The sequence below is a fragment of the Ochotona princeps genome, chromosome 10 (assembly GCF_030435755.1).
Source record: "Ochotona princeps isolate mOchPri1 chromosome 10, mOchPri1.hap1, whole genome shotgun sequence".
Classification (NCBI taxonomy): Eukaryota; Metazoa; Chordata; class Mammalia; order Lagomorpha; family Ochotonidae; genus Ochotona; species Ochotona princeps.
The window spans coordinates 50,046,575-50,065,971 of NC_080841.1; the positions used below are offsets into that span (position 1 = coordinate 50,046,575).

A 19,397-nucleotide genomic window follows, 5' to 3' on the forward strand; every position below is an offset into this window, starting at 1 on the left:
TCACTTTCTAAATGCTTGCAACAGCTAGGGCTGGCCAGAACAGTCAGGAGCCTGAAACTCAGCCAGGTATTCCACATGGGGATTTTCCAACTTTTTTTTTAAAGATTTATTTATTTTTATTGAAAAGGCAGATATACAGAGAGGAGGAGAGACAGACAGGAAGATCTTCCATCTGATGGTTCACTCCCCAAGAGGCTGCAACAGCTGGAACTGGACCGATCCGAAGCCAGGAGCCAGGAGCCAGGAGCTTCTTCCAGGTCTCCCACGCGGGTGCAGGGTCCCAAAGCTTTGGGCCGTCCTTGACTGCATTCCCAGGCCACAAGCAGGGAGCTGGATGGGAAGCGAGGCTGCTGGGATTAAAACTGGTGCCCATATGGAATGCTGGTGCTTTCAAGGCGAGGACTTCATTTTTTATTATTTTTTTATTTCATTCTATGAGTTTCATAGGCTCTTGGATTCCCCCAACCCTTCGCCAATATTGAATTCCTCCATATTGTTACAGTAGTACAGTTCATAGCCAGTCAAGATTCCTTTATTGTGGGCATGGACCATGCGGAGAGTCCAGCATCTTATTGTCCAGATAAACTCAACAGTTTCATTGGGAGACCATCCTTGGTCTGAAAGCAAAGCTGGCAGGACATCATCCCCTCCAATGAAAAGCCACTACACATCATCAAAAACAGGAAGAAACATGGAAATTAACAACATCAAGAAATTAATTAACATGGTATTGAATGAGCAATATGTTAGAAAATGCAAGTTTTTAACCACATCCTGTAAACAGTTCCTTGACATTTTAATTTTAGTTTATATACAACTGGCTGCTATAAACCTAAAATTGATTATAGGGTGCTATTCAGCTGTCTTGTGTCTATTCTCATTTTTATATTTAGCAGCTTGCAGAATTCAAGCATGATTTTTACTGAACTTCGCGAATTTTAGGATGGTCCAAACAGAGTTATAACTCTAACAAGCCATTTTTTAACTACTGAGGAGCAGAACAGTTTTAGGAGGGGTGTGCAGAGAAATCTTCAATACCTTAGTGAGGAGTAACTGATCTTTGTGTCCTACCTAGTTAGGTATATGGGAGTCCAAGCTGACTTTTTCTTATCTGTTCTAAGTTTTCCTTATTGCTCTCTGTCTATCTGATCTAATTTTGGGGGCTCCAGGGCGACCCTGATGGTCACTGCAAGAGAAGGTGGAGAGCCAAAATTGGAACTAAGTAAGGACCAGAGAAAGCTACTTTCCCAAGTTTCGAAAGAAGTTTTCCTGTTCTTCTGCTTCTGAGGACTGCTCAGGGCTCCTTGCTGTTGTTCTGATGACATTCAATCCCATGAGGAAGGATCTGGGCTTCTTTTGTCCCATGTTGGAGATCCCATAGGGAATGGTTGACCTCAGGGTTCTGGGCCTACAAAGGCACTCCAATTCCCTGTGATCTCCTTGACAGTTGGGATATAGTCCCTGGTGGCAAGGCGAGGACTTTAGCCGCTACGCTAGCATGCTGGGCCCATTTTCCCACTTTTTTACATGTATTTCACCTGAACAACAAAGACAACCTAGGAGATACTTTCTTCAACATCCTGGAGAAGTCGAATATCCATAGCTCAAAGTTGATACTGCATTAAAGAAGAGAGACTGCTGAAACACACCATCTCTGTTCTTAACTTCTTCCAAGGTCCTACACAAAGCCATTTCTGGAACAATTTCTTAACAACATGAGCAAATAAAAAAGAGAAGAAAGATGTGCAGAGCAACCATCAGGGTATCACATAGCACTTGGCAACTGTACAGAAACATCTGACCTTAGACCTAGAAGATGAATATGAAACAAATTGCTCAACTGAAATCACAAAGCCTTTCTAGGAAGGTGAGATTATGATTGAAGAAAGTATATTTAGTCACTTATTTAGAACAATAAAGTGTATTGATTCACTTATATGAGAGAGAGAGAAAAAATAGAAAGAGAAGGAGAAAGAAAAAGAGAATCTTCCATTTGATGGTCCACTTTCCAAATGACTGCAATGGCCAGCTTTGAGCTCTCCCTGATGGGTGCCAGGGACCTAAATATTTGAGCCATTTGCACATTAGAAGGAATCTGAATGGAAAATGGAGTAGCTGGGACTTGTACCAGATCTCTGTTACAGGATGATGATGTTATAGACAATGGTTTGCTCTACCACAACACTGGCATCAACAAAGCAGTGTGCAAAAGCAGTGAAGCCGATGGTTTCAAACCAATGGAACCATTCCAGTTGCTTTAGTGATCACATAGGAACTAAGAATACTATATTTACAATTTGAAATTCCTCCTAAATTAATTGGAATGGGAAGTAACATATTAAAGAAATCAAAAGCAGAAATTACACCCAAACTTCTAAATTTTGAAAAGCACAATGTTGAGCAGAAAACCCACAGCAGACACTGACTAAATGTGTGTTCAACTGAACTCTTTCTCACAGGAATGAATTCCCAGATGTCTTCAAATATTGGGTTGTGGATATGGATCTATGCACTGGAACTGGAGCCTTGAGCAGAACAGGAGCATGCTCTTACGGAGTATGCCTTTCCACTTGGTCAGACAGTGACTAGTGTGAAGGGGAAAGATAAAGCAGGGAGGGGCACTATCATGAATGAGCAGCACACAGTGAATATGAAATTGGCTTCCTGTGACACACAGCACCAAATTCATTCAATAAAAAAATCAAAATCCTTAATACACACTTAACAAAGGCTTAAACATAAAGTGCTTTGATAAAAAAGATTGGTTTCCATTATTCACAGAGTTCATAGACTAGTACAGAAATAAATAGTCAAATTAACAAATAATAACTAATTCTGGCAATGATATTAAGGGAAAAAAGAGGTTACATGCTATTGTAGGTGGGGTGCTGGAGGAAAACCATTGCTCTTGGAGGAGTGTGGATAGTGGGTAATTTGATGGTGTGGGAGCAGGTGGGGGAAGGAACACAATTTATGCTCTGAAAAGGTTTCTCATGCTTCTCTGGGGACAGGTAAAAATTGGAGAGATCACTTCAAAAAAACTATTAAAGTTCTCCAAGAGAAATGAGACAATGGCATGGACTACAGTAATGGGAGTTAAACACAGGAATAGCTTTGAAATAGTCTGATACAAACTTAATAGTATGGGCTTGGCGGTGTAGCCTAGTGGCTAAGGTCCTCGCCTTGATCCCATATGGCTGCTGGTTCTAATCCCGGCAGCTCCACTTCCTCTCTCTCTCTCCTCCTCTCAGTATATCTGTCTTTGTAATGAAAATAAAATAAATCTTAAAAAAAAAAAAAAAAAAAAAACTTAATAGTAACACTTCCCAAAAGCTACACATGCCACCAATATAAGAGTGGATTAAAAGACTTGTCTTTACAGGAAGCAAGAAAGAGATTCACAGAGAAGGTAACATTTATACCTCAATATTAAACTATTTGAGTCAGAAAATTAGGGAGAAGCTAAGGAAAATTAAGCCTGAAACATCTCTGGAACCAGAAAAAAAAAAAGCATTAGAATTTAGAAAATATTTCTATATTTCCTACTATTTTACTTAAAAAAGTTATTCTTCTAATCATTGGATAAGTTTCATGGGAAAAACAATAAATTCTGAAATCTGCCTACTCCTAGCAAATCAACCAAGTAAAAATTCACGAATATAAAAGTTCAGACACTATTTCTTTAAGAACAGAACTGAAATTAATACGACATACATATCTCACAAATATTAAAATGTATTTTCTACCATATTTTACATCTTAATCACATTATAATTTTCCCATTAATGCAAGTTTAATGGTACTGTATTACACATACTAATTAGCTCTGCTTTGAAGGTATGCACAAGCTAAAAAGTAAACACAGATGCCAATAATTTTTAATTGCAGTTAAAAGCAACATGTCAAAACAAAAAGTTAAAAATAACAGTGCTAAAATGTAGTGGCTTAAACAATGTGACTTTTTTTTAAAAAGCCATTTGTTGATCATAATTATAAAATGAAGAGCCATAAAAATGCTTGGGTGGACACTATCAATTGGTTGTCCAAACTCATGGAGATATTTGAATGGCAAAACCTTGCAACAATTAATGGGCTACCACTAAGGTTGTTGGATTAGGGTGAAGCCTAAATACAATTATGGACACTAGAAGGCAGGCCATGGGAAGGGATACCGAGAAAACGGCTGTTCACCTACAGTAACCTTGCTTCCCAAGTCTTTCTCTGCTTCCTGCACAGCATGGGACAGTTGTTCCACCACTGCTAGTCTCCACAGGTGTCAGACCCAAAGGGCAGCCCAAGCTTGAGAATTTTCCACCATAAGTGGAATTGCTCATCTTGGGTATTTTAGGTAACACAGTAAAATGCTGACTCACAAAGCATAAATGTATAGAAGTATAATGGTTTCCCACGACAGCATTTGAAATACAGATTCTTGATCAAAAAAATACTAAATAATGAATTCACAAATCAAATTTCTTTCAAAGAAAGAAGCTTGAAGAAAAATGGAATTTCATTCTGTGAGAGAGGGGGTAGAATAGTCCTTCTTACATGTTTTCTCAATCCAATTTTCTCACTCACCCTCCACTACGCAAAGAGATTAAGATCTTCCATGTGCTTGTCTACTCTCCAGATGGCTACAATGGCCAGAAGGAGCCAATGTGAAGCCAGAAGCCTCTTTTGGGTTTCTCACATGGGTACAACTCCAAAGGTCTTGGGCCATCCTCCGCTGCATGCCCATGCCTCAAATGTGAAGCTGGATTGGAAGTGAGGCAGCCAGGGGGAAAAAAACAGCACCCATATGGGATGCTAGTGCTTGCAGCAGAGGGTAAGCCACTGAGCCACTGCACCAGCCCCTATCTTCTCCATTCTGATCACAAGTCTACAGTGACCATGAGAAGCAAGTTGAAATTAAAACATATCTAAAAAGTTCCGTCAACTATCCAGAGCAAAAACAGATCTAGAGGAGTAGGAACAGGTAAGCGAAAAGGGAGTAAGAGGATGGAATTATGTTACTCTCATTCACTTACTTATTACACCACAATAACCACCAGTGATCATTCTTACTTTCTTTTTTCCTGTCTCAACAAGCCAAAAGTAGGTGTATCATAGGTATCAAGCTCTGAATCTGAGGTCTAACTGCTCTTTTAAAACTTGAACACTGGCCCAGATGCCAACTTTTTTTTTAATTTGTTAACTTTTTATTGGAAAAGCAGATTTTACAGAAAGAAGTGGAAACAGAGAGAAAGATCTTCCGTCTGCTGATTCACTCCCTAACTGGCTGCAATGCCCAGAGTGGAGCCAACCCAAAGCCAGGAGCCAAAGGGCAGGGTCCCAAGGCCTTGGGCCATCCTCTACTGTTTTCCCAAGCAACAAGCAGGGAGTTGAAAGGGAAGTAGAGCAGCCAAGACACAAATTAGCACCCATATGGAATCCCAATACAGGCAAGGTCAGGATTTAGCCACTAGGCTATGGTGCCGGGATCCCAACTCTTTTTTTTTTAAATATATGATTTCTTTATTTATTTGAAAGTCAAAGTTAGAAACAGGGAGAGACAGAGCGATCTCCATCTGTTAGTTCATTCCCTATATAACTATACTGGGCCAAGTCAAAGTCAGGAGCTTCATCCAGGCCTCTCACAAAGACAGTAGAGACCCAAACACTTAGGACATCTTCTTGTGCTTTTCCCAGGCCATGAACAGGAACCTGCATTGGAAGAGGAGCAGTTATCTGGGATGCAGTCATTGTAGGCAGAGGCTTTACCTGCAACACCACAATGGCAGCCCTCCAGTTACCAACTTTGTTTTTGTTGTTGTTTGCTTTTAAGTCTTACTTTAGGAGTAAAAAGATGAGATGAAGACCTAGACAGAGATAGACAAACGAGCGATTGTTTATTTGCTCCCCCAATGCCCACCACAGTGAGGGCTGGGATGGGCTGGGCAGAAACCAGGAACTGGAAGTTCAATCCAGGTCTTTCACCTGGGTGGCAGGGCACAATCCCCAGGGCCATTACCACTGTCTCCCAGGGCCTACCGCAGCCAGTATTCAGGACTGGCCTTTGGCTAGTTTCTTGGAAGTACGCTCTGATATCCTAGAACATTATCCTGATAAGAGCATTCTGTTTGAAGATTGTAGATCACACAATGCATCCAGTCTGACTAGATGGTTTACTCTTTTTTTTAAAAAAAAAAGATTTATTCAGTTTATTACAAAGTCAGATATACAGAGAGGAGGATAGGCAGAGAGGAAGATCCTCCGTCCGATGATTCACTCCCCAAGTGAGCCGCAACGGGCCGGTGCGCGCCGATCCAAAGCCAGGAACCAGGAACCTCTTCCAGGTCTCCCACGCGGGTGCAGTGTCCCAAAGCTTTGGGCCATCCTCAACTGCTTTCCCAGGCCACAAGCAGGGAGCTGGATGGGAAGTGGAGCTGCCAGGATTAGAACCGGCGCCCATATGGGATCCCGGCGTGTTCAAGGCGAGGACCTTAGCTGCTAGGCCATGCTGCCGGGCCCTAGATGGTTTACTCTTAACAGGATGAATTAATTCTGTGCTGGTGGTCATGTGGACTGCTACACCAGGGCAATCGTGCAAGGGTAGCTTACCTCCATGATTGCCCGTCATTAAAAAATCAGGAGGCTAAGGCTCAGGTGGGATTCTCTGATTGACAATACAAGTCTTACTACATCCTATTGTTCAGAGAATTAAGTACATCTTTGTGACATCACAGGATTCAAATTGTCATACTCCAAAACCTTACACTGATCATCATTTCGCTAAGAAAAAAAAATTACAATTTTTTCAAGAAACTGACAGATTTATTGTATAAAGTAGCAAGGAACTAGATTAGTCAAACCAGTCAATTGTTTGTGAAATTTACACAATTTTGCACACTAAGAAAGGTGCAACTAGTGAGCTAAGATGATTAAACAGGATATTATCAAGTACCAAAAAACAAAAATCAAACAAGCTATAAGTGAGGCCACTCACCTCAATTATATATAAAAGAAAAAACAGAACTGATAATTTACAAAAACTTAAGAAGGAGTAGGTGACAATAATAATGGCAAATAACTATCATAATAATACATTTCCATTTAGTAGTATGTTACTTTATTAAAGTTCCTTAATAGTATTATTGTCCTCATTTTGCAGATGAGCAGAAAGCAAAGGCATAAACTGCTGAATAGGGTCAGTTAGGCAGGAAGCTTACCACACTGTACTACTTCCTCAACACATGAGTTCAATTATCAGTAAGTGTCGGGTACCACACTAAAATCCTCTGCAGACACTCATCCTCCTAATACTTCTGCCTGGTAGGTTTCACTCTGTCAGCTTTACAAATGAAAACACCAAGGCTCTGATGAGCTGTCCAGCACTCCATAGGACACCTGTTGGGCTGGCCTTCCGCCCAGTGACTGCCACAAGTTTCCTATCCCTTGAAACACTAAGACACACAGAAATACACCACCACAAGGAGATTTTTAGGTGGGCTAAGAACCCAGGACAACAAAACTTCAATGTCAATATTCTCTCTAACAGGAGACACTGACTCGTGAAGGAACTGAGATTAAGACAGATGTACAAGGACAAGGAAATCACAGTTTCATAAAGTGTATGGAACAATGCACTGCAGTTAAAGAAAGAAAATAAGGTTGCAAGTCTCTGAAACTTAACGCAGTTATACAGTATAACACTATAACACCACAGTCAGCCATTTATTGAACTGAATAACATAAAAAACATGGTCAACTACTGTAGAACCCTACAGTCAATATTTTGGTTTTCAGAGGAATTCCTATACTTTGCAAATGCATAAACATATGTAAATGTAAAAAGCTGGGAAGTAATGTGACAAATAACAATTCACTCTAGTAGCCACTTACTTTTGCAATAATGACTTCTTTCTTCAGAATCTTCATAGCATAATATTTCCCACTTGCCTTCTCTCGAACCAAAATGACTTTTCCAAAAGTGCCTTTACCTAGTAGTTTCAAATAGTCAAAATCATTCATTGTCTGAAAAATACAAATTAAAAAATATGAAATATTTGGTACATTCTACTGTACATATTAAAATATAGATTTGTAATACTCATTCAAAAACTAATTTTATCAAATAAAAAGAACCCGTGTGGCACTGGACAATTCATCAGCACTCAGAATGCCAAATAGTCTAAGCAGTTTTCAAATATTTTAGAAAATGATTTCTGAACCGACAACATGTCAAACCAATTTACCAGCTAAATGAAAAGGCACAGGCAGAGGGAGAAAAGAAAAATCACTTATTTTCAACAACTCAGGTATTCAAGGATTTAATAATGCCCTGCCTGCAGACAACCTGATAGCTACAAATGTCCCACACAGACACTTTCAAATATGTCTAACTGAGCAGTACTTTAAAGGAACTAACTAAGAATGTACTCTAAAAGGTGGCTATAACCTAAGGAAGAGAGTTTTCTTTATAAAAAAACGTTGAGTACAACCTTGGGGTTCAGAGAAAATAAATCTAAGACAGAGAGCAATTGTAGCTTCTGAGAAAGCAACCGGTACAATTCAGAAAGGGAGGGCAGAGAGCTCTAAGTGTCCCTGACTGTCTGGTTTCTCTTTTTATTTCTCATCACTAAGAAATGCCCAGGATTTTCCTAGGCAGAGTAGTTACTTGCTCTTCCAGGCCTCTCTAAATGTACTTCCTTCTCCATGCTATCTATAACACTCTTTCATAAACTTTCATAATTTTGAGATTCCAGTGAAGTTCCTCCAACACCCAGCTTTTCATTACTGTCCAATAGTCTCATTTTGAAATTCCTTTACTACTATGTTAATGAGTTTTTGGATAGAAGTAGGGTGGGAACACTATACACTCTTTTTTTTTAAAGATTGATTTATTTTTATTGGAAAAGCAGATCAGATTGAAAGAGAGGAGAGATAGAAAGTTCTTCCATCTGCTGGTTCACTCCCCAACTGGCCAGAATGGCCAGAGCTGAGCTGATCCAAAACCAGGAACAAAGGCTTCTTACAGGTCTCCCATGTGGGTGCAGGGTCCCAAAGGTTTGGGCCATCCTCTACTGCTTTTCCAGGCTATAAGCAGAGAACTGGATGGAAAGTGAAGCAGCCAGGACACAAACTGACAGCCATATGGGATCCTAGCATGTACAAGGTCAGGATTTAGCCATTAAATTTAAATTCAGTTTGGAAGTTTGCAAGTAAAAAATTAAGTATTTGAGTATCATTATACAATCAGAAGTGACTGAAAATTTTCTTTGCCTTTTCAATGATTCTTCTTTATCATCCATCTAAACCAAATGTGAAAAACATTTTAATAAGTAACTTGTGCCTCCAGTTTAAGAAATAAGACAAAAAGTAAATTCAATTCAAAATGGTCAGGAGAAAAAGGCACAAAAGACAAAGAGCAAAGCAGAAATCAATGAAGTCTTATGAAGAAAGAAAGAAAGAGAAAAAGAAAAAGAAAGAAAGAAAGAATGAGAGAGAGAAAGAGGAAGGAAGGAAGGAAGGAAGGAAGGAAGGAAGGAAGGAAGGAAGGAAGGAAGGAAGGAAGGAAGGAAAGAAGAAAACAATCAATGAAAATAAAAGCTGAGAACATCAACTAAAAAAAACTGATGAAACCCTAGTCACATTGGTCAGGAAAATCAAGACAGAAGATACAAAATACCAACACCAGAAATGAGGGAGGTGTCCTCACTAGGCTCCAAGGAAGGAAAAGGAATATAAAATACTCTAAACACTTACCTTTATGCCGTCTCCAAGACAGCTGAGATGAAATGAACAAATCCCTTCAAAATTTCAAGCTATGCAATGAAAGAATCTCAACTGAATCTGAACTGTGGTAATACAACAATCCACCATGGGGGAGGGGCTCGGGGAGGTGGGGGGAATCCCACTGCCTATAAAACTGTGTCACATAATGCAATGTAATCAATAATAATAATAAAAAAAACCCCACAAAATCTCAAGCTACTCTTCCTAAAAACTACAATGAATAAGCAATTCCCAAGCTGGTCCCTGAGGCCAGCAGCATCTTGACACCCAAACTAGACAGACATCCCAAGAAAACTACAGGCCAATACTCTTCAGGGACACACATGAAAATTCTATAATGTTAAAAATGAGTGCCTGTGTTCATTTTCTACATTATTTGCCATTGAACTTTTGATTATATTCACCATGTAATAAATTATAATGTCTTATCTAGTCAATAATGTCATTACTCCCAAGAAAAAGATAAGCACAAAAGAGACAGCTGGGAACACAGCAGTGCCTTTACCAATTCAACAAAAAAAAATCAAGCATGTGGCTGTACAGCTATGGAATACAGTAATGAAGTTAGTCCCATTTGAACAAAAAACAGGTAATATTAAGTTGATTTAATTTCACTGATTTTAAAAAAACCAGAGTGAGGAATATGAAATAAGCACAAAGCTATTTGCACTAGGCAGTCTCCAAAGATAGGTTCCCATAATCCCTTCCCTCTGTATGCACACACCATTTTCTCATGAAGAGGTAGAATCAATTTTCCTTCTTGGGCTAGCCTTGTGTCCTGCTCTGAACATAAGACTACGACCAAAACAATATTTTACCAGTTGCACATTTAGCCATATAGCAACTTGTACTTTCTACCTAATGGAGACTAAAAAGCTTACCCAAACTATCCTGCTGCAATGAGACAGGCCATGTGGAGAAGTCAACAGGCAGCACTAAGATCCCACACAAGAGAAAGGTTTTCCTGAATTGTCAGCACGGGCCAGGTGTCAACTGAAGACAGCTTCTTAGGCAAACCATGTGAAAACAAAAGAATTGCCCAGCCAAATCACAGAATCCTAAGAAACACTCTTCTTATTTTATATTATATTTGCAGTCACTGGTTCCATGGCAATAAATTACTGTGAGACTACTGTCACAACAAGGCCATAATGTCATTTTGCTGCTCTGTTTCATTGGGACAATACTTGACCTATTTTTCATCTAACAACCCTGGAAAACAGTTCACTTTGTCCCATCACCAAATATCACAGAAAAGAAAACTAAATTATTGGGGAAAAATTAAAAATGATTTTTAAACTGCTTTATGACATTTTAAAATGAAAAGCAATAGATCATTATTAAATACTATATTCCTTAAAGATTGGAATTCTTAGAAACAATAAAGTTAAAACAAAAAGTATGACAGCTGTATCTCTCAATTTCACAGCTTCTGTCATTATGATTGTCAACTTAAAAAAAATAAGTGGAATGAATGTAGAAATTAACAGCAGTTAAAAAGCTTCCTATGTGATGCAACCAGAAGCAAATCTCATTACTTATTCTGACAAAGCTTCAGAAAATTGAGACAATATTTCGATACCAAATGCTTATGTTTGGAGTGGCATATATAGTAATTATCTAGCCTTGACAAACGAAATGTAAACTATTACAAAATGTTTTCCTCTTTTGGATGATATTAAAGGATTAAAGAAGATATTAACTGATCTGAAATAATTCTTTCAAAAATTGAGAGATGGATCCCTTCTAGCAAAATTAATCCTCCAAATTCCAACGCTGAGAATTACAGTAATATTTTACATAGTTATACTTTCTTCTTTGCATGTTAATATAGTTCTTTCAGTTTAAGAGACACATGCATACTAAACAAATGCTGGATAAATGCACTAACATCCCTCTCACACACTAGAATTAAGGGAAAAAAAGACTGTCTAGTGAACAAATTGAATTTTTCAAAGTAATATTTAACTGGTAACAAAAGAACCTCTTAGAAAATAACATGGATGTAATAGTTATTTGCTCCAAACAGCCAGGTTCCAGATATATCTGCAATGTAAGTGCAAAACCAAGTAGATTAAAAGGGAGAAGCAGTCTCCTGAGTCTTTCTACATGCTACCCATGTTACTCTTTCTCACAAGAGAGCAGGAGCTAAAATAGGGTTATCCCCTTCTACAGCACTGATTACGCCTCCTCAGTGGGCAGACCCAGGCAGGGGAAGCTCTTTGGCAGGTCCTACCGTTTCTCTGTTTTGGTGCTAACCATGCCAAGTTAATGTAGGAAGGCATGAGGCAATAAAATTTCAAAAACAGGACTCACCGAGATGATCCCAAAAAATCTTCACTAAACAGTAAAAGTTTAGCAAAACTTCTATTCTCATTTTGCTTTTCATTCTTTTATACTCAGTCCCTTCTCAGACCAGAGAAAACCAGCAGAGCAGCTTCATAGACCAAGATTAAGCACTTTGGAATCTCCTAATCAAATGCTTTTACAACATCATCTTTTAATTTACTTAGATCCGTCTCTGAAGTCTCTGCCCGTTTTGTCTTCCACCCTGTATCTTTACCTCTCCAAGACAGTTTTTATTTGACCAAGCAGACTCTGTGACAATACACTATGACTAACAGAAGTTACTACCTGCCTGTGGTTCCACGCCAGACACCAGTCAAGGCCACTCAGCTCAACCATCAGTTAGTAGCTATTCTCTGAATCCTGTTACCCATTTTTCAAAAGCGAACAAAGAGGAAAATGTAACCTATAATTAACCTATAATATATGAGAATATTTTTGCTTCAGAACATGTGAGTTACAGTCTACATTTAAAAACAATCTGAACTTGCACAGCTCCTTTCAGAAGAACTCATCCACATAAAGGGAATAATTATAGACATATTTACCAAAGTGGCAGTAACATTTTACCAATCTAACTAAGGATCTGGGACTGTTACAGAATTAGATAATGATGGGGCTGGCACTGTGGCAGCTCACATGAGCATTGCTTTGAGTCTCAACTGAACAACTTCTGATCTTCCTCTCTGTTAATGCAATTGAGAGGGCAGTGGGGGATGGTCCAAACACCTGGGCCCCTGCAGCCACATGTGAGACCTAGATGAAGCTCCTGAGTTTGGACTGGCCTACCTCCAACCTTTGGGGACACCTGGGGACTGAACCATTCATTGGATGCGAGATTTTTCTGTCTCTTCCTCTCTCTAACTCAGCCTTTTGAAGCAATAAAAAATCTTTGAAAAGAAAAAAAAAGTTCCCATTAGAGGCTAGCCAAAATAAGCATACAATAAAAGGTTGTAAGTTATAATTAGTAATGGGGATGAATGTTAAGATCATTCACACTAGGGTCCTGCAGTGTGGCCTAGTGGCTAAAGTTCTCACCTTGAATGTGCCGGGATCTCATCTGGGCGCCGGTTCTAATCCCAGCAGCTCCACTTCCCATCCAGCTCCCTGCTTCTGGCCTGGGAAAGCAGTCAAGGACAGCCCAAAGCCTAGGGGCCCTGTACTCATGTGGGAGACCTGGAAGAGGTTCCTGGCTCCTGGCTTTGGATTGGCTCAACTCCAGCCATTGCAGTCACTTCGGGAGTGAATCATTGGACAGAAGATCTTTCTGTCTCTCCTCCTCTCTGTATACCTGACTTTCCAATAAAAATTTTAAAAATTCAAAAAAATAAAAAGATCATTCACACTAGACACTATAGAAAAACATAAATGCTTCCAATATAATAACCAGCTCTTACATATTTCTACTTTTGCATCTTTCAAACTCAAACCTGACTCACATCATTCAACCTTCTTCTAGCAAACCTACATATTCATTTATAAAACTATCCACCCACGAGTGTACTTCAAGTTAAAATATTAAACCCCCCCCTTTTTTTTTTAGATTTTATTATTATTGGAAAGCCGGATATACAGAGAGGAGGAGAGACAGAGAGGAAGATCTTCCATCCGATGTTTCACTCCCCAAGTGAGCCGCAACGGGCCGGTGCGCGCCGATCTGAAGCCAGAAACCAGGAACCTCTTCCAGGTCTCCCACACGGGTGCAGGGTCCCAAAGCTTTGGGCCGTCCTCGACTGCTTTCCCAGGCCACAAGCAGGGAGCTGGATGGGAAGTGGAGCTGCCGGGATTAGAACCGGCGCCCATATGGGATCCCGGCGTGTTCAAGGCGAGGACCTTAGCCACTAGGCCACGCCGCCGGGTCCAAAACCCCCCATTTTAAACCTGTAACTGGAATTTATCTATCTGTTAAGCAGAATGGTAGGTATTCCCACAGAATTAAAGCACAGGATAGACAATAAAGATGGAGTTGGTTGGGACCTGAATTTAAATTTCAAAACATACTTAAACTTCAAATTAATTATCGTGTACATGTGTACACACACTTAAGAGATACTTTATTTCCAAGTGGCGGGTAAAGCTAGCTAAATCTTAGTTTTCTTCTTAACTAACAATGTAGGTGAAATTGACTTAAAAGCAAAAACAGATTCAATTCACAGCAGACTCAGGTCTTCGGAGACAACAGAAATGCCCAACATCAAGCATAAACTATTATGTTTAGACATAAAATTCACATAAAGAATAATTGTAAGCTTCAACAAGTTCATGTTTTGAATGTTGATGAGGGAGGATTTTAATTTAGGCAGACTGACTCAAAAGAATTCTTAATCACTGTGCTAACTACAAATTTCATGGATAATTGATGAGAATTTGTGTATTCCCACCTCAAAATGAATTTGCAACCTAATATAGCAAATACATTCTAAAATGATGAATGGTATAATTGTTTCTTTCCAAAACCTTTCTTTGAGTTAATAATTATTAGGAAGTAGTTTTTCAATTTTCCATGGCAAGGGAAAATATAATTTATAACTCATAAACATAGAAATTAGTCCTTATTTTTCAGGAGTACTAAGGGGGGAGTCTGTTGCCCTCGCTGGCTCAGAGGCAGCGACTACAATCAATGCTCTCGCTGCCAGAGAGCTCACACTCCTGCTGCCTTTAGGGAAGCCAAGGCTGCCATACAGCAAGAACACAAGAGCCACTTCTGCCCTACTTTCAGAACCTGCAATGCCCACTGGCTTAAAAAACCAATTCACTAGCATTGTACCTAGACAAGTGTTACAGTGCTGGGAGAAAAGCAGCTAATAGCTGACAGGTACCTTGGACCTAGTTAGTGCCAAATTTGTGTTAACTATACCAGTGTGCCTGCATAATTGCCTATTCTATTTTGTTTTGTTGTTATTATTAAAGATATATTGGGGGCAGACATAGGCAAGCCAACAAACAGGGACTGAAGACCCATGTGCGTGGGCCCTGGGTGGGTAGGCAGGCAGAGTCCTGGATTGTATAGCATACTGTCACAGGACCAGATGGGGGGCTGTGGATTGCTCAGGGAAGTGTATCTGGAAAAGTGTGGGGAGGGAGGACTGCTGAGGAAGAACTTGACAGGTGTGGAGTGACTTCTGGGGGACTTGCATCAACCTGGCTACTGCACTTGCAAGTACATGATGGGGCCGAGACTGAGTGGTTTAGACGAGAAACTGGAGGACCTTTTGTGGCCAAACCAATACAACATGTATGTGGGAGACCTGAGCTGAGCTTGTTGGTATCAACCACCATTTACTGCTGCACGCAAAAGCCATGGCTGGGGAGCCTGCCTGGCAGAGTTCAACCACAGGACCCACCAGTGAGTGTTGGGGGAGGGGGCGGACCATGTTAGGCTGGGCCAAGACACTAACCAGCTGATCAGAGAACTGGGTCTGGGAGCAGATTTTGTGGGAGATTTGTGGGTTCACACCTGTGGGACTGCCATACCAGCTGGCTTGCTCGGGGGCTGGGAGTGCTGACGGGCTGAGCTAGGTATGGTCATGGAACCCATCAACACTAATGGCTTCGGGGATTGGGAATAGGTCAGGCTGCTCCAGGCTACAGCACCCACAGACACACCCAAGAATTGAGTGTGAAGCTGGCCGGCACCAACACACAAAGAATCCAATACTGGGGTGGGGCTGGGGGTGTGGTGCAGACTGCCAGGTAAGGGCCTTGCATCTGTGGGCAAGTGTGAGATCTGGGTCTGGGAATGGGCCTCATGCGGGAACTTGGGGAACTCCCCTGGTGGGCCATGACTTCTGCTGGTGAGCAAGTGAGTTAAGGCTGGGTGTTGATCAGGCCATGCGGGGCTGTTTCACTTTTCCACAGGTGTGTGGGTTGGCTCCATTTGGGGCGGACTGGGCAGGGCCAGGCCAAACCAAAATACATTGGCAAGTATGGAAACCAGGATGTGGTGCGGGCCATGCCAAGCTAGGCTAGGGATGCTGAACTCTCTGACACCGTCCAAACCTACAATGTCAAGATGCATTTGAAGCAGAATGATGGACTTCTGACTGTTTAGGAAAGACTATATCATTGTATTGATATAGGGTAAATCAGTTTGGGGGAGGGAACTGGACGGGGGAAGGGAAATTCAAGAACCTATAGGACTGTATCATAAAATAATAAAACAGATAAAAGAGAACAAATAAAGTGAATACACACACACAAACAAAACAAAAAAAAACAAAGAAAAACAGGGATTGGGACAGGTTGGCAGGGATGGTTCCAGCACCCACCAGTGAGAGTTGAGACTGGGAGCAAGCCTGTCCAGGCTAGACTGCAGCATCCAACAGCAAAGGCCAGACTTGGAGATGGGTTATGCCAAGCTACGGTTCCCACTAGTGAGCACTAGAGCTGGAATGCAGCCAGGGAACTGGCCTAGACATGGCTGCAATATCCCTTGGCATGGATGTGGACTAGGGGATGGGGTGTGCCAGACTGGGTGAAGCTCCAGTACCTGTTGCTGTTCACAACAGCCAGGGTAGGTGTAGGACAGGCAGGGCTAGGTCTCTGCACCTGCTGAACCATATGACAGCTGGGTCTCGGGTTGGACTAGACGTGGCTGGGCTGTAGCACCCAATAGCAAAAGCCAGAATGGGTGTGGGCAAGAGGTGGATTAAGTCAGGCTGAGCCAAGGACCCTCCAGTGTGTGCAAAATCTGCCCCTGGGAGGAGACCTGACAGAGGAGCTTGGGTAACTCCTCTGTCAGGATGCAGTCTCTGCAGGTGAGTGCAAGAACCAGGCTGGAAGCAGCCCAGATCAACCCAGGTTAGAGTACCTGCTCGCATACATGTGGGTCAGGTGTGGTGGCAAGCCAGGTTGGGCCATTTCATAAACACCCACTTGCAGATCTGAGAACCAGGAAGGGGTGCAGACGGGCAGGTTGGGTCACAACACCAGTAAGTTAACATTAGGACCAGGACCGGGGGCTGGATGGGCTAAGCTGGGCTAGGCTGCAGCACCCCCAGCATGAGCTGGAACTGGAGGGCAGGACGGGCAGAGCCAGGCTACAGCACATGGTGCAGGGGCCTCCCCTGCTGGGCTATTACTCTCCCTGGTGAGCATGAGAGCTGGGTTAAGGAGAGAGCCAGGTTGGGCTAACGAACTGTACCCATTGGTGCATGCATGACCCAGAGTAGTACAAGCTGGTCAGACCTTGCTGCAGCATCTGGCAAGTGTTGGGAATGGGGGCAAGTCCAGTCAGACTAGACTGCAGAACCACCTGGAAAGGGTAACCTCTGGGGCTGGGGATGGGCCTAGTAGAGAAACTGTAGGCACCCCTCAGATGGGCTGCAACTCCCACTGGTGAGCATGAGAACCAGGGTTGGGGGTAGACCTGGTTAGACAAGCAGTGGCATCCACCAGCATGAGTGTGGGCCGGATAGTGGGTCAGTTGGGTTAAGCTAGACTCCAATGCCCATTTATGTGTACAAGAGCTGAATGGGATGTGGGGCAGACCAGACCAGTCTGCTGCACATACTGGCATGCACAGGAATCAGGGCTGAGGGTGAGCCTAAAGAGGGTAATGGTGGTCACTCTGACTAGGCTGCAGCTCCTGCTGGTGTACATAAGGGCAAGTGTGTGTTGGGCTCATCTGCAGCGTCTACTGGTTTGCACATGAGATGGGACTAGAGGCAGAACTGACCAGGTAACTACAACCACCAATGTGTGTGTAGGTTATTGTGGATGAACTGAGCTGGACCCTGTACTGGCTGGCACATACAGTAGTCAGGTCTGGGGTCAATTCTGGCAAGGTTTCTTTGAGTACCTCTCAAACTGGACCACTGAACTCAGAACTCCAACCAAGGAAAAAATCATAGGCCCTGTGGTCTGACTATGGAGTACATGTGTCAGAACTGGGTCTTCACAGTTGCTGGGGGCCTGTGTGGTGGATGGCCTGTCCAGAGGCTCATTGGGGTCATGACAACCAGTTCATTGAGACCTGCATGTGACATCTGGTGTCATGAACAAATTGGACAGCTCCCTGGACCAAGTATCTTTGCAAACTGAGATTCTAAGATGAACTATGTCATCCAATGGACCTTGGAATGATTTCTTTAACCTTGGAGCAACAAAATCAACAGCATCTCAGAACTATCAAAACCACTTAAGCAGTCTCCTCAGAGCATGCTCCACATCAGGGATGTGTCATCCATGGGATGACATTGAGTGGCCTTTCCCCATTCTGAGGTTCTAATGTTGTTGGGTTATTGGGTTTGGCCCTCTTTCCTTCTCTCTCCACTTTCCCCAGATATCAGGAGAAAAAAAGGGATTGGAGGCAGTTGTCTCATTCACTTCCCCCATTCCTCCACTCTCCACACACTAATTGGTGGTCCACATGGGCATGCATCCCTCTCAGCAATGTAATCATCAAAAGTAAAATTAATTTCTCATGTAAAAAAAAAGTCACTTAAAGAAGTATATTTTATGCTTGCAAAGAGGGAATCTCAACTGCACTTGATCAGTGGATATGTAACAAGGTGGAATATTCCACATGGGGGGAGGGCGGGGAGAGGGGTGGGGTGATTCCCAGTTCCAACGAAACTGTATCACATAATACAATGTAATCAATTAAAAAAAAAAGGAAGTGTATTATTTCCCAGTGTGTAAAATATTAAAAACAGGAAGACAAAACGGCAGATTGTTAAGGCAGTACAGTAACATCTCAGTCACGGTCTGTCTTGGGCCCTAACTGGGCAATTATTACTCAAGTGTTGAGCTACTGAAATGAAGTGAGGGTGATTTATTTTTAAGTAATATGAGACAGCTCAAGTCCACATGATTTACAACCATTCATATACTTACATATCATAAGAAACTGGAGAAAACCTTTTTTACAAATAGCAACTTATAACACTTTTTGACCAGCAGTAGTGTCCTGTTGGCTGGCGCGATACGGCATCATTACTTTGTACCTTTCTTTTGTGATGAGTTGTGGAAGCATCCATTTCCTCCTCCCCTATGTTATCAATCTGTGAAGTAGGACTACAATTCATTCTCTCCTCTTCTTGCCTCTGGAGTCTGTCTGCTACAGCCTGAATAGCTTCTGTCCATTCTTCCCTATAAGCAAGAGCAAAGGTTCCGATTAATAAAAAATGATTCAAATACTGTTCTTTCCACAAAATATGAAATCAACACAAATATGGTCTATTATCAGATCTCTCTTTCCTCCTACTGTCCCCTGATGCAGAAAATGAACCTTAAAAGTGGTTTCACTGCAGTCCTAAATTGCTAGTAGTGCTTAT

At 41.7% G+C, this 19,397-nt stretch overlaps 1 protein-coding gene across 3 annotated transcripts in view; it reads right to left on the reverse strand.

The window, feature by feature from the left end:
- Positions 1 to 19,397, reverse strand: part of AKT3 (AKT serine/threonine kinase 3) — a 261,075-nt gene that overhangs the window by 66,291 nt on the left and 175,387 nt on the right. For all 3 annotated transcript variants that reach the window (XM_058669410.1, XM_058669411.1, XM_058669412.1), the window contains exons 5-6: positions 19,068 to 19,212; positions 7,882 to 8,013 (exon numbers count right to left, since the gene is read on the reverse strand). In XM_058669410.1, coding sequence (XP_058525393.1) covers positions 7,882 to 8,013; positions 19,068 to 19,212 — 277 coding nt within the window. The remainder of the gene's footprint in view (positions 1 to 7,881; positions 8,014 to 19,067; positions 19,213 to 19,397) is intronic.